The sequence below is a fragment of the Melanostigma gelatinosum genome (assembly GCF_949748355.1).
Source record: "Melanostigma gelatinosum genome assembly, chromosome: 12".
NCBI classification, from domain to species: Eukaryota; Metazoa; Chordata; class Actinopteri; order Perciformes; family Zoarcidae; genus Melanostigma; species Melanostigma gelatinosum.
The window spans coordinates 1,179,876-1,194,874 of NC_136645.1; the positions used below are offsets into that span (position 1 = coordinate 1,179,876).

Sequence of the window (14,999 nt, forward strand, 5' to 3'; positions counted from 1 at the left end):
TTTGGATTATAAATGATTTACAAATATTTTCATCATCAATTAAACCCCAGTACTCTGGTAAAATAGCAAAAAAAGATTTGTTTATAATTTTATAATTCCCCCTTATTCTTTGTTTTAATTTATGTTGACAGTGTTTATAAAGTATCATGTTTTAGGCCTCATGTTTGTATTCTCTGTAAGATCTTGTATGTTTTCTGAATGTGTGTTCAATAAATAAAAACCCTTCATTCTAGTAGGGACTAGACTCAGAATCTGTTTCCGGTCACCGTTTTTACCGTAACACCGGATGAAACAGTAACATTAGAAAATCCTCTATGGAGAGGTATCATGACAAATATAAAGTGTTTGCAGTGAAAATAGGAAATTTAAGCAGATATTATTATTATTACTATTACTATTATTATTAAATGTTGGGAGACATGGCAGTTAACTGTACTGGTGGAGTAAAAGGGAATTCAGAGAAAATTGACATAATTATAGAAGCAGAAAGGAGGTTTCTAACATGTCGATGCGTCCTCCGGTCCAGTAGGTGGCGGTAATGTGTTGCCAACTGCAGCTACATCCGGGTTACGTAAAAATGAACTAAACTATAAATATATATAAAAATAAAATAACTCACATACACAACACATGTTTAGTTATGTTATCCTACAAACAAGAAATACAGAGTGTATTTATTAGAGTAATTAATTAAGTAATTCAATCTATAGTTTCCTGTCATCCCGAGCCTGAAGAGGAAACCGGTTGCCTAGCGACCATTGGAAGTGTACGTCAGCTAGCAGCTAGCAGCTAAGTAGCAGGTAACGTTAGCTAGGCAGTCTGCTAATACCGTAAAACAGCGTTTAAATGCCACCAAAAACAAAAGGAGCTATGCAGCTGGTCCACAGAGACGTGGACGAGATAAAGAAACAGGTTAGTAACAGAATGAAGAACTCTTTGTGTCTTATTTTAAAGATAAAAGTGCCTCGCGCTAGCACAAATGACTGAAGATGAGTGACGTAAACACAGGTAAAAGTAAAAGATAATTCGTTTTTGTGAATACCGAATCGTAACACACTCAGAGAAATGCTTCATGGGTTGTTCAGTGAAGAGCTCAGTCTGGATGTAGACTTACAACATTAAACACTAAAAAGGCCAGATGTTTAAATGAAGACGGGTGTGTGTTTTTATTAAACATCAAGTATACACACTGTTAAATATATTATATTACCATTATTAGATGTTAATAGTCATACATAACGAAGTTAAAGACAAAGATTGCATAGTTCATCAGAGTTTTAAGATGAGACACTAATACCAATTTACATAGAAGCTTGTTTACAAGTTGAGAAGCATTAAATACAATGTTTTAAATCTTTGCTGATTAAAGCTCTTTTCAGATATCTTTGATGAATAATGATAAAGTAGATGTTCCTCTGTATTTTGACAATATAGAAGATAAAAGTCCCTCAGTGAGTTAGAGTATTTATACATGAATACACAAGTCTGGTATGTTTTCTGTAATAACTCAGAAAAATATTTTGGATAAATTACATGTTAGTGGGATAAATGGGACATGTGTCAGTATACATAAAATACACAACTCTTTATCCGTCTGTTCCTGTGTTTGTTGTAATCCAGGTGGACCGTCTGGTGAAGGAGGTGAAGGAGGTGCAGAGTCGGGATGGATCCACTGAGGAAGCATTCCGGAGGTGAAGAGTGATTTAATGCCATTTATGATTTATTATATTTTAATTGTCTCTTTTTCTTCAGTGATGCTTTGAGGTCTGATTTTTCAGATGTCAAGAACTGCAGATGTTGGTAGAGAAGACACAAAGGACCCTGATGAAGCTGACGAAGGTTATTATCAGTGCTTTACTGTCTGTCAACATGTGGATTATTATGTTGTTATTTAATATCTTCTTTGTCATATTTATTCATGTCTGTTGTACTATTGCTTGACTTATATCAGCTGTTTTTATCCTGTGAATTGAACTTATTTATGGTCCCAATTCAAGTTTATGTTTTCCAAATGAAGACAGCATTTGGATTCAGTTGTTGTTTATTAAAAGAGTGATGATTTTAGTTTATTGTTGGCAGAGAAGTGATCCTCTCAGTGATCAGGAATATGACAAAGTAACACAGTACTGTACATTGTTAATAAGATAATAGAGAACATACAACAGTGGATTAGGAACTCCCTGTATTGTGTATCGTTCTGGTCTCTAACGTTGAGGTCTTTGTGGTGATTTGTTGCTTTGGGTTTCCAGGCGGACGAGCCGGCTCCGGTGGGGAACTACGACCAGAGGAAGCAGGAAGAGGAGACACGACTGCAGAACATCTGGGAGCAAGTGAACAGCCTCTCTCTGGAGCTCTCACCACCGGGACCCAGCTCTGCTGCTGCAGGGTCAGTCTCCTGTGTGCTATATATCTATCTATCTATCTATATATATATATATAGATATAGTACATATATATGCCTTTTTCAATGAGTCACATCCAGTTCATTTGAACTTTGAAGCATCTGTTTATCATGTTACCATGTTGTGATTCACAGCGCCGTCTCAAAGGAAGATAACGAGGAGGACGATGACGATGAAGACGAAGACAGCAGCGATGAGGATGATGAGGATGAAGATGAAGATGAGAAGCCAGCTGTGAAGCCTCCCTCTCAGTCGGACCCTCACGTCTACACGGCCCTCAGCGACTTCACAGGAGAACAGGAAGGAGATCTGTCGGTTCAGGTGAAGCACTTCCTGTTTCACACACTTGTTTGATTACAATGAAGTGTGTTTGTGAGTAACACATGAGTGAAGTCACATGTCTGCCTGCTGTTTCTCAGAGAGGGGAGGTGTTGAGGATTATCAGGAGGACAGCAGACGGGTGGTGGTTAGCTCAGGACGCTAACGGAAAGAGAGGAGTCGTCCCGAAGACGTACCTGAAGGTGAAGCTCCTCAAACCTCCTGTTGTTCCTGTAAACCGGTTAAAACTAGAGATGCTCCAACATGGCCGCTGTTTGAGCTCAAATAATACATCTCATTACATTTATGTCGTTGTATTTATTTGTTACATTTATGTTTTTACAAAGGAAAAGCTCGGTGTCCGATCGGTGATTTAAACCACTCACTTTTCAGATTGGCTCCGGTGTTGACGATGAAGACGATGACGATGATGAAGATGATGATGACGATGACGATGAGGAAGAGGAGGAAGAACTGACTGATGACCAAGAGGAACAAAGGTTTGTGTTTTTAACTTTTTGCTTATGTTCTCTGTAATATTGTAATATTTAAACATTATATAGGTGGAGGCTTCAAATAAGCCCCGTTGGCTTTTTGCCTCTTCCTGCACTGTGACAATATTTATCTCTGTTATGTTTGTTTATTTTTATTTTATTGTTTAAATTGTGCAATATTCAAAAGGCGTTAGTGACATCTAGTGGTGAGGAGGCACACTGCATCCAGCTCCTCCACCAGCGTGTGGTTTGTCCGCTCTGGGCCACCGTAGAACATTGCGGACTCCCTACGTGGATATCAGAGGACTCTAGATCCTACACGCTGTCCTTTAAATGGAAATGATTATTATGAAGTTATGAAATGAATTATTCAATCAATTTGATCTGAATCCTTCTGTTGTTCAACAGCTCTCCACATTCCAACTGGAGCACCGTGAGAAAAGCTCTGACTGAGGTAAGTATCAACAAATACTAAACACACAATATTTGATATTGTGTATGCGATACATTGTGTGTGTGTGTGTGTGTGTGTGTGTGTGTGTGTGTGTGTGTGTGTGTGTGTGTGTGTGTGTGTGTGTGAGACAGATTGATACTACAGATGTGCTCTCTGCGATGGGGGCGATACCTTCAGGATTCAGACCGTCATCTCTCAATAAACTGCTGGTGGAGGAAGGTCATTACACACACACACACACACTTAAATACGCACACACACACACACACACACCAATATACACACACACTTAATAAGGAATGCCAACCTAACAGGCCAACAGGTGCTGATTTTTACTGTTTTGTCAATAAAATGTCAGAGAATTGTAAAAGTCTGATCACCATAATTTCCCAGGTTCTACGTGACGTCTTCAGAACCAATCACAGAGAACATTTCTACCATCAGTATCAGTACTTCTTCAACTCTTCATTATAATAGTTTGTGTCTTTTTTTTTCCAGGTAAAACATACAGAGGGAGTCACTACATTCAGCCCGAGCTCAGCCAATCACAGCTGTCCTTCAGCGACCTCTTCCTGGATCCAGACAGCGGCAGGGTGAGGCTCTCACAGCCGGCGCGAACGTGACATTAAACTTGGATTATGGCCGTCGCCATGTTGTTTTTTCCGAAACCAGTGACCAGGAAGTGACCATATCTGGACTGAGGAGGAGTGACGTAGAGACGGCGTATACGTCTCTGGTAGAGACCTGTCAATCACTGTAGCCCTGCCCTAAAGCATCCCCTGCTTTATGGTCTGTGTGACTCTAAATGGACCATAATGTACTAAATGAACATCATGCTGTATTGAAGAAGACTTGAAACTAGAGATTGAGACATAAACTCATGTTTACAATGTTTACTGAGGGAATAAATCAAGAGAGAAGTAGAGTCATTTTCTATAGACTTCTATACAACCAGAGGAGTCGCCCCCTGGTGGACACTAGAGAGAATGCAGCTTCAACACATGAAGCATTGAAGAGGGCCTGTGTGTGTGTGTGTGTGATGAATGTTTGTGTTATGAACATTACTTCCCTGAACAGAAACGTCTCTCTGTCTGTAGGTTCGATCCCGACAGGTCAGGACTTGTGTGTGTTTCAGTCTGTGGAGCTGCAGGATGATTCCTTCTCCCGGAGTCGGAGTTCAGGTCCTCAGCCGACACGTCCGTCTCTGTGCCTTCGATGGATCTCAGGTGTGTTTCTGTTGTGAAGCAGCGTTTTACTTCCTGATACCTGTAAGTCTCTGCAGCGTGGAAACTTCACTGAATGATGTTTGTTCACTCATTATTATCATTTCCTCTCCCCTCTTGTTTCCTCTCCAGTTTCTTCTCCTCTCCCCTCCTGTTTCCTCTCCTCTCCTCTCTCGTTTCCTCTACTCTCCCCTCCTGTTTCCTCTCCTCTCCCCTCCTGTTTCCTCTCCTCTCCCCTCTCTGGTTTCCTCTCCTGTTTCCTCTCCCCTCCTGTTTCCTCTCCTCTCCTCTCTCGTTTCCTCTCCGGTTTCCTCTCCTCTCCCCTCTCCGGTTTCCTCTCCTCTCCCCTCCTGTTTCCTCTCCTCTCCTCTCTCGTTTCCTCTACTCTCCCCTCCTGTTTCCTCGCCTCTCCCCTCCTGTTTCCTCTCCTCTCCTCTCTCGTTTCCTCTCCTGTTTCCTCTCCTCTCCCCTCCTGTTTCCTCTCCTCTCCTCTCTCGTTTCCTCTACTCTCCCCTCCTGTTTACTCTCCTCTCCCCTCCTGTTTCCTCTCCTCTCGTTTCCTCCTGTTTCCTCTCGTGCTTCCTTTCCTCCCCAGGAGAACTCAGGTGGAGTGTTCCTGTTGTCTGTGCAGCGTGTAACCGTTTTAATAAATGTTGTTGGTTTGATTATTATTTGCTGAAGTTACGTAATTCTCTCTGTCGCTGTGTTTCAGTTGATGATTCGTCTCCTTGACTTGTTGGAAACAATCGTGACTCAGCTCTTATTCATTCATGACACAAACTAAATGATATAACGCACATTGTTCCTCTCTCGTTCTCTCATAGGATGATCTGTTCTTGTGTTTCAGGTGTTGAGTAACATCCACACAGTGAGGGCGACCTACAACTCCAAGAACCCCAAAACCTGGAGCTTCTCTCCTCGAGTATGTTTACATTATTCTGATGAACACGTGAGGACACACATGAGGAGATGAAATAACTAAATCTTTAATCTTTAACTCCTCCAGATGACGGGCGTCCTGCCGTCCCTCCTAGACGGAGACTGTTTCCTTCGCTGCAAGTCAGAGTCTCCTAACCTCGGAATCCTCTTTGAACTAGGAGTCTCCTTCATACGCAATGTGAGCACACACACACACACACACACACACACACATACGTACATACACACACATATGTACATACACACACATATGTACATACACACACATATGTACATACACACACACGTACACACACACACACACACACACGTACACACACACACATACCTACATACACACACACACACACACACGTACACACACACACATACGTACATACACACACATATGTACATACACACACATGTACACACACACACACACACACACGTACACACACACACATACCTACATACACACACACGTACACACGCGTACACACACACACACACACACACACACGTACACACACACACACACACAAACACACACACGTACACAGACACATATACATACATACACACACATACACACACACATACGTACATACACACACACGTACACACACACGTACATACACACACATACGTACGTACACACACACGTACATACACACACATAGGTACATACACACACATACGTACGTACACACACACGTACACAAACGTATATACACACACATACGTACGTACACACACACGTACATACACACACATACGTACATACACACACACACATACATACACACACATACGTACATACACACACACACACACACGTACATACACACACATACGTACATACACACACACACACACACGTACATACACACACATACGTACATACACACACACGTACACACACACACACACACACGCGTACACACACACACACACACGTACATACACACACATACGTACATACACACACACGTACACACACACACACATACGTACATACACACACACACGTACATACACACACATACGTACATACACACACGTACACACACACACACAGAGCAGAGAGTGTTTGAGATCCTCCGGGTGTTTTAGTCCACAGGTGAGAGAGGAGACCTGAGCTGTGGCTGGTCCTTCCTCAAACTGACCGACGACACTGGAAACCCTCTCCCCAACAGGTACACACACACACACACACACATATATCGCTGCACGCAGTTCATCCTTTTGTACACCCTTTTTGCTCATTTATATGTTCACATCTATTCTATAATAATCTGTAATGATCTATAATCTGTAATAATCTATAATCTCTGATAATCTAACCTGTGTGTAGGACCTGTGAGCTGCTGGTGAATGAAGGGACTCCTTATGAGAAGGAGGTGGTGAAGGAGGCTTCAGCCACCAGAGGATGTAAGAAGAAGAGTTTAACAAGCAGACGTCAGTTTATAACGTCTGTCAATCAAAACAATAACAAAGACGCACTTTGATGACGTCATGAAGGAGTGTGGGATCATGGGAGTTGTTGTCTTTGTTGTTGAACAATCACTAGAGTGCTGCAAGAATGCTGTATCTTTGTAGTCCAACTCAACTCCTCTGCTCTCCCGTTTCCTCTCCTCTCCTGTCCCGTTTCCTCTACTGTTTCCTCTCTTGTCTCCTCTCCTCTCCTGTCTCCTCTCTTGTGTCCTCCCCTCTACTGTCTCCTCTCTTGTCTCCTCCCCTCTACTGTTTCCTCTCTTGTCTCCTCTCCTCTCTTGTCTCCTCCCCTCTACTGTTTCCTCTCTTGTCTCCTCTCCTCTCTTGTCTCCTCCCCTCTCCTGTCTCCTCTCTTGTCTCCTCCCCTCTACTGTTTCCTCTCTTGTCTCCTCTCCTCTCTTGTCTCCTCCCCTCTACTGTTTCCTCTCTTGTCTCCTCTCATGTCTCCTCCCCTCTCAGCTCCAGCTGGTGTGTTCCATCAGATGCTTCAGAACAGACGTCAGCCCAAACTGATCGTGAAGTTAAAATCCTCCAACAGACGAACCAGAACTCAGCTCAGGTGAGAGAAAGAGCTCATTAGTTTATTAACAAAACAGTAAATCATTACTGTGTGTGTGTGTGTGTGTGTGTGTACTAACTGTTCATTTCCTCAGTCTCCTCCCTGACTCTCTTCTTCACTGTCTGAGCTGCGTTCCTCTGCTGGTTCTTCACCGACAGCTTCAGGCCGACTCTCTGCTGATGGACAGACCGACCATGCAGAACGCAGGTAACACTCACCTTCATCCTAACACCAGGTAACATGGTTTATGAGGACAACGTCAGATATTGTCCTGGTTTATGAGGACATCAGATATTCTCATGGTTTATGAGGACGTCAGGAATTCTCATGGTTTATGAGGATGTCAGATATTCTCCTGGTTCATGAGGACATCAGATATTCACCAGGTTTATGAGGACGTCAGGTATTCTCATGGTTTATGAGGACATCAGATATTCTCATGGTTTATGAGGACGTCAGATATTCTCATGGTTTATGAGGACGTCAGGTATTCTCATGGTTTATGAGGACGTCAGATATTCTCATGGTTTATGAGGACGTCAGATATTCTCATGGTTTATGAGGACGTCAGGTATTCTCATGGTTTATGAGGACGTCAGATATTCTCATGGTTTATGAGGACGTCCGATATTCTCATGGTTTATGAGGACGTCAGGTATTCTCATGGTTTATGAGGACGTCAGATATTCTCATGGTTTGAGGACGTCAGGTATTCTCATGGTTTATGAGGATGTCAGATATTCGCCTGGTTTATGAGGACGTCAGGTATTCTCATGGTTTATGAGTACGTCAGATATTCTCATGGTTTATGAGTACGTCAGATATTCTCATGGTTTATGAGGACATCAGATATTCGCCTGGTTTATGAGGACGTCAGATATTCTCATGGTTTATGAGGACGTCAGGTATCCTCATGGTTTATGAGGACGTCCGATATTCTCATGGTTTATGAGGACGTCAGATATTCTCCTGGTTTATTAGGATGTCGTCACATCTTTCTATCTCTGTTTTCAGATCTGATCTTCAGTCCCGTTCTTTCTACCTTCCCTGAGCTGCTGGACCAGCCGGACCTGCTGGATGCTCTCAGGGTCAGTAGTTATAATATAATATTGTTATTAATAATTATATGTGAACAAAATGTATTCACCATTATTTGTGTTAAAAACTGTCTGCATTTCCTCCAGGAACTCACTCCTGCTAAACTAAGATGCTTTTGAAACAGGATCCAGAGTTTAATTGTCTGAGCAGTCAGTTTAACTTTAACCGTCACATTATTTTATCTGTTAGCGGTTATAAAGTAACTCTTATCTGTCAAACAACAGAGAGAATTTTTATAACATTCCAGTGATACTTTTCACAAACTCGGCTTTGAAAAACGAGCCGTTTTATCCGCCTTGCTCTCATATTTATAGCAAACTTCTTATTATAAGCAAATCTTATTCTGTGTAATTTAAATTGACAGAAATTAAATCTGTCCAGTGTTCAGAGCTCGTCAGACAGTGTGACACATCTCATCTGTTTCATACAGACATCCTGAATACATTCATAACCTTCACAAAACAACAACCACTCAATAAAACCTGTGCTCAATATTAAAATAAATAAGAGGTGTGTTATTCTTTCAGAGGGTCTGGAGGGATGCTGAGAACAACATGAGCAGAGCTCAGAAGGTCAAGAGTGTGTGTGTGTGTGCGTGTGATACCAGTGCTGACCTGTAGAGGGAGCCTACAGTCTGACTAAACTGTAGGCTCCCTGCTATCGCCTATCATCTGAACTCTTCCTCTCCTGTGTCTTTAGAGAGACTCGTCCTTCTTAAAACACGAGTTCCTCAAAGTCTACACGTCCTCCGTCTACTTCCTCCTCCACTCTCCCTCGCTGCCCCGCCACCGCTGGGCCGACCCGCCTTCAGAGGAGCAGCGGGCCCGAGTCATCTACGCCAACGGAGAACCCGGAGAACCCGGTGAACCCGCGGGCCCCGAGGTGTTTGTGGACGCCACGCGTCAACATCTGGCCTTCGACATCACAGAGCTGACATTTGACCTCCTCCGTGCAGCGCGGTAGAGAGGGAGGTCCAGTTGGAGGATCATCTTCGTATTTAATATGGAATAATTGTTGGTTTCAGGTCTGTTTGTTGGGATTTGTTGTCTATGAATGAAGTGAACAGGTTACAGTAGAACATGAGACACATTTCTGTAACAATTGAACCAAAAGTGACATTATTAGCATGTTTTTATGCTGCTAGTTATTGTTCTATTTTCTCATAAACATTTTTTTTTTACCTGACTGAGCTGCTGCATTCATCCAATTAACATAAACTAGAATTAAGAGACTCGATGAAATGTGATCGACTTTTACAGAAGAGAGACACACCACGTTATCCTGACTAAGGATAGTAGCACCACACCAGGGGCTGCTTCTCAGCACACAGACACACACACACACACCTAAACTTACATACTCGCACACACGCACACACACACACCTACATACACACACACACTCACACACACACACACACACACACACACACACACAATGTGAGCTAAAGATTCATTGCAGTCTGGATGGAAAAAGAAAGAGACAGATTAGAAGATCTGGATCTCCTAATGACTGAGACGATGCTAAAGAGGATTATTCTGCTCGAGTTGTGAGAGTTTAAATGTTTTCATTTATTTATTTTAAAGAGAGAAATGTTTTCTTCAAGAATCAAAACTAACAAAATATTTATTTAACCCACAACACACCTACATACACACACACACACCTAAACGTACATACTCACACACACGCACACACACCTAATACTCACACACACGCACACACACCTACATACACACACATGCACACACACATGATATCCTGCATATCTTGCATTTCCACATTCCAGCGCTGTTGCCAGGGCGATGGTGCCCCTGGTGTTGTTGTCACGGTAACATGATATCATGAAGGAAGCAAAAGACAAAACACAGAAACACGTCGAATGTATCCTGATCAATCATTATTATTCATATTTAAAGCTGTTGAGCAAAGAGTGAGACAAACATGTATCATATAAACATTATATAATTAGGCAGATGGAGATGGAATAAAAAAATAAAATATATTAAATAAATGAACATAGCATGACATAAAGATGCTGATGATAATACTAATAATGCATTTTATTTCACATGATAAAAAGATTAGCAATGAAGCACACAATAAGCATTGGTAATAAAACATAATAAAACAAAGTTCATATCGGTAAACAATAAGAAGCACTTGCTGCAGTTAAAGTGAGCAAATGTGAAACGAGCAGCTTGTGCCTCAAAGCATTAGCATTAGCATTAGCATCCGTCTCACAAGTTCCATTTTCACTAAAACAATGATTTTCATCATTAATAACTCTGTTTTTAAATCTAGCAATAAATCTTTATGTCTATAAAATGTCAAATACAAAATGTTCTTCGCTGACTAGAAGTTTGTTATAAAATTGTTTTTCTTATCAATGACTTGATTGACCTAATCATCAAGTGCTTTCTGTCCTGAAGGGAAATTAATTTGTTCACTTCATCACTTAATGCCCCTTTAAATGGTGAAGAATGAGCAGGAAACACTCCTGAATGAGAGACATGAACATCTGATCATCTCTGAATATGAAGCTGAAGGTGGAGGAATGAGACTCAACCACAGACAGAAAACCTCTCACCTCCTCCTCTTTGTGCCCCAGGAGGACCTTTGTGTCTGAGGGGGAGGAGGAGGAGGAGGAGGAGGAGGAGGAGGAGGAGGAGGAGGAAAGAGGAAAGTGGGAGTTTCCAGGGAATAGTTGGAGACCGGAGCTGGAAAGATGATCCAGGAAGCCGTGGGCTGTTTTTTGTTTAAATGAGTAAACATTCATTACAAGTTATGGAAAGAATAAAAATAAACTGGAAAATTTCGTAATACATTTTGACAGTGTGGCTGCTGCTGCCTGAAGACGTTACAATATATATAGATATATATATATCTATATATATATATATACGGCAATGTTAAATATTACCAGTAATGGCATTAACGTTCAATGTCGCTTCTCTCATCTCTGCATAGATTCATACTCGTGGATGGAATCTTGTATTCGTGACGGACAGTCTTGAACTTGAGAGCAGTTATTGCTTCATAGAAACATGTGTGTGTGTGTGTGTGTGTGTGTGTGTGTGTGTGTGTGTGTGTGTGTGTGTGTGTGTGTGTGTGTGCGTGTCACTGGTTTACATGGTGATTCGGGAAGTTTGGAAGTTTAGTCGTGTTTGTCAGAATGAACTCTTGAGGATTCTGTTTTCGGACATGGAGGATGTTTAATGTTGGTAAAGCGTGTGTGTCTCCTGAGGTCAGAGGTCAGATCACCTGGAACCAGCAGGAATATATATTTGTGTTTTGTTTTATTAAATGGACAACAAACGTGTGCTTTTTAACATTGAGGATTTAAAAGACAATGCATGTGTGTGTGTGTGTGTGTGTGCGTTTGTGTGTAACGACACCTGACGCTGACAAACAGCCTTTTTTATTTTGACAGAGCTGACAAGGGGTTCCCATGGAAGTGTGTGTGTGTGTGTTGTAACCAGATCCACAGTGGAGGAGGTTTAAGGTGTGTCTCTCTGAACACAACGCACACTAACTGAAGAAAAACAGGTTTGAAACAGGAAACCGGTTCAAAATGTTGTTAAAACAGAATCGCCAAACATTTCAGGAACCATTTATTTGTGTGTATAAACTATGAAGCGTGGTGTAAAATATATTATATATAAAATATAAAATATATATAAAATATATAAAATATATATATGTAAAACTTGGTAACAGTAGAAATCCAATGTTTTTTCATTTCCCTGTTTTCTTGGAATCAAACATATGAAAGCACAGAACACATAAATATATCATTTAAGGTCATTTAGACGAGAATTTATGTTTATTAAGAATTACTTGTTATTTGAATTGATAAGAAAAAAAAGTTGTTGGTTCAGCTTTCGTGACACGGCATTAAATATTTGTACATGTACAGATAAAACAAAAAAGATGAAGATATGAATTCAGCATTAATGCTGATATGTTCACTTCTAAAGACACGTCCTGGCTGTTTGCTTTAGAACTCACAAGATGAGTTTTAAATCAGTGAAGATTACTTCATCAGCATAGTAATGCTTTAAAATTAAAATCAAATTGGAAGGCGTGGTCATCTAACTGGTTATCCCTCCAAACAGAATAAATACAGCTGAATAAACTTAACAAAATAAAAGACATTTCTGCTTTTTGTTCCAAAGTGTTTAAACTGAAGAACAAGCTCCTCCCCCTGTCAGACCTCAGGTTGTTGTCGCTGACCTTTATCTCCACACCTCCCTGACCTGAAGCCTGAAGAGGTTGACTCACGGCGTGACTGCAGAACAAAGCAACGTGACTCACTGTTCTGTGGTTCCTTTTTAAAACGGCCCGTTGGCTCAAATCTGAAGGCAGTCAGCCAGTAAGGAACCTCAAACACACCTTCTTTAGCTTTCTGATGTAGAGTTGTAGCTAGTTGTCTCCAGTAAAACACTTATTTTTTTCTCCTCTAAAGTACAACAAAAGTACATAAAAAAGTATTTATACAGAAGTACAAGTGTCTTATTGTTAATATGAAAGCTGTCACACAGTACAAAACTGATGTACAGTATGTTAAATGTAACATAAATGTGTGTGTGCATGTTGTGTGTTGGACCAGTGACTTCCTGCAGGTTGGATCAGTTATTTTCTGGGAAACTAGAGTTGAACAGCTGATCAATTGTAATCCAGCCGCTCCTTCCTCTCTCTCCAAAACCACTTCATCTGCATGTTTGTCCTGACCCATCCTTCTACAAACCAAACCCAAACCTCCCCTCCTCCATTCATCTCAGCCTTGAACAAACACTCCAAAATCTAAAAGATTTACATTTAGCTGATAAAGAGTTAAAAGGTTTTTAAAACATCGTAAAAAACTTAAAATAAAATTATAAAAACTACAATTTTAGTTTATAATTTTATTCAAGTGCAGGCTGAAAATAAAAAGATGAGATTATGATTAAACAACTTTGTGCTGCTAGATGAAGCTCCTGCAGGAGCACGAGCCTTTAGACAACTAAACTACTTAGTTAGGTTGAGACAACAAGACTACTTAGTGAGGTTGAGACAACTAAACTGCTTAGTTAGGTTGAGACAACTAAACTGCTTAGTTAGGTTGAGACAACTAAACTGCTTAGTTAGGTTGAGACAACAATACTACTTTGTTAGGGTGAGACAACTAAACTGCTTAGTTAGGTTGAGACAACTAAACTGCTTAGTTAGGTTGAGACAACAAGACTACTTAGGTAGGTTGAGACAACTAAACTGCTTAGTTAGGTTGAGACAACTAAACTGCTTAGTTAGGTTGAGACAACAAGACTACTTAGTTAGGTTGAGACAACAAGACTACTTAGTGAGGTTGAGACAACTAAACTGCTTAGTTAGGTTGAGACAACTAAACTACTTAGTTAGGTTGAGACAACAAGACTACTTAGGGAGGTTGAGACAACTAAACTGCTTAGTTAGGTTGAGACAACTAAACTGCTTAGTTAGGTTGAGACAACAAGACTACTTAGTTAGGTTGAGACAACAAGACTACTTAGTGAGGTTGAGACAACTAAACTGCTTAGTTAGGTTGAGACAACAATACTACTTTGTTAGGGTGAGACAACTAAACTGCTTAGTTAGGTTGAGACAACTAAACTGCTTAGTTAGGTTGAGACAACAAGACTACTTAGGTAGGTTGAGACAACTAAACTGCTTAGTTCGGTTGAGACTACTTAGTTAGGTTTTGAAAAAGATCGTTGTTTGGGTTAAAACAACTCCAGAAATGCTGAATTTACGTAAATCAACGTTGACTTCTTGCTTCACACAGGGAACAACAGCGTGTCTTCTGGAGGAAGCTCCTCTTACATCCCACATAAATGCTCTATTAGTTGCCTCACAATCACTTTTTTTTGTGTAAATAGGTGGTTGCCAGGGGCGTTTCTAGGATTCAAAGAAAGGGGGGGCTTAGTTTTTGGGGCCCATTTGGGGCCGTGGATATCCATTGTTTCAGACAGTTCATAGATTGGTTCAATCAGAAAGAGTGTGATTCTGCTCTGTAGT

The 14,999-nt window shown here is 40.9% G+C and overlaps 1 protein-coding gene across 1 annotated transcript; it reads left to right on the top strand.

Annotated features, from left to right (window-relative positions):
* Positions 1-846: 846 nt before the first annotated feature.
* nphp1 (nephronophthisis 1) lies at positions 847-10,066 on the top strand (the record flags this gene model as incomplete). Its single annotated transcript, XM_079280699.1, has 20 exons — positions 847-912; positions 1,621-1,691; positions 1,779-1,839; positions 2,250-2,386; positions 2,537-2,723; positions 2,822-2,923; positions 3,114-3,220; positions 3,623-3,668; positions 3,800-3,887; positions 4,167-4,261; positions 4,766-4,894; positions 5,739-5,813; positions 5,898-6,008; positions 6,926-7,008; positions 7,167-7,243; positions 7,766-7,865; positions 7,960-8,072; positions 8,880-8,953; positions 9,491-9,535; positions 9,663-10,066. 20 exons carry the CDS (start codon positions 847-849, stop codon positions 9,924-9,926), a joined length of 2,031 nt encoding a protein of 676 aa, XP_079136825.1. The 3' UTR covers positions 9,927-10,066.
* Between the last annotated feature and the right edge of the window lie 4,933 nt (positions 10,067-14,999).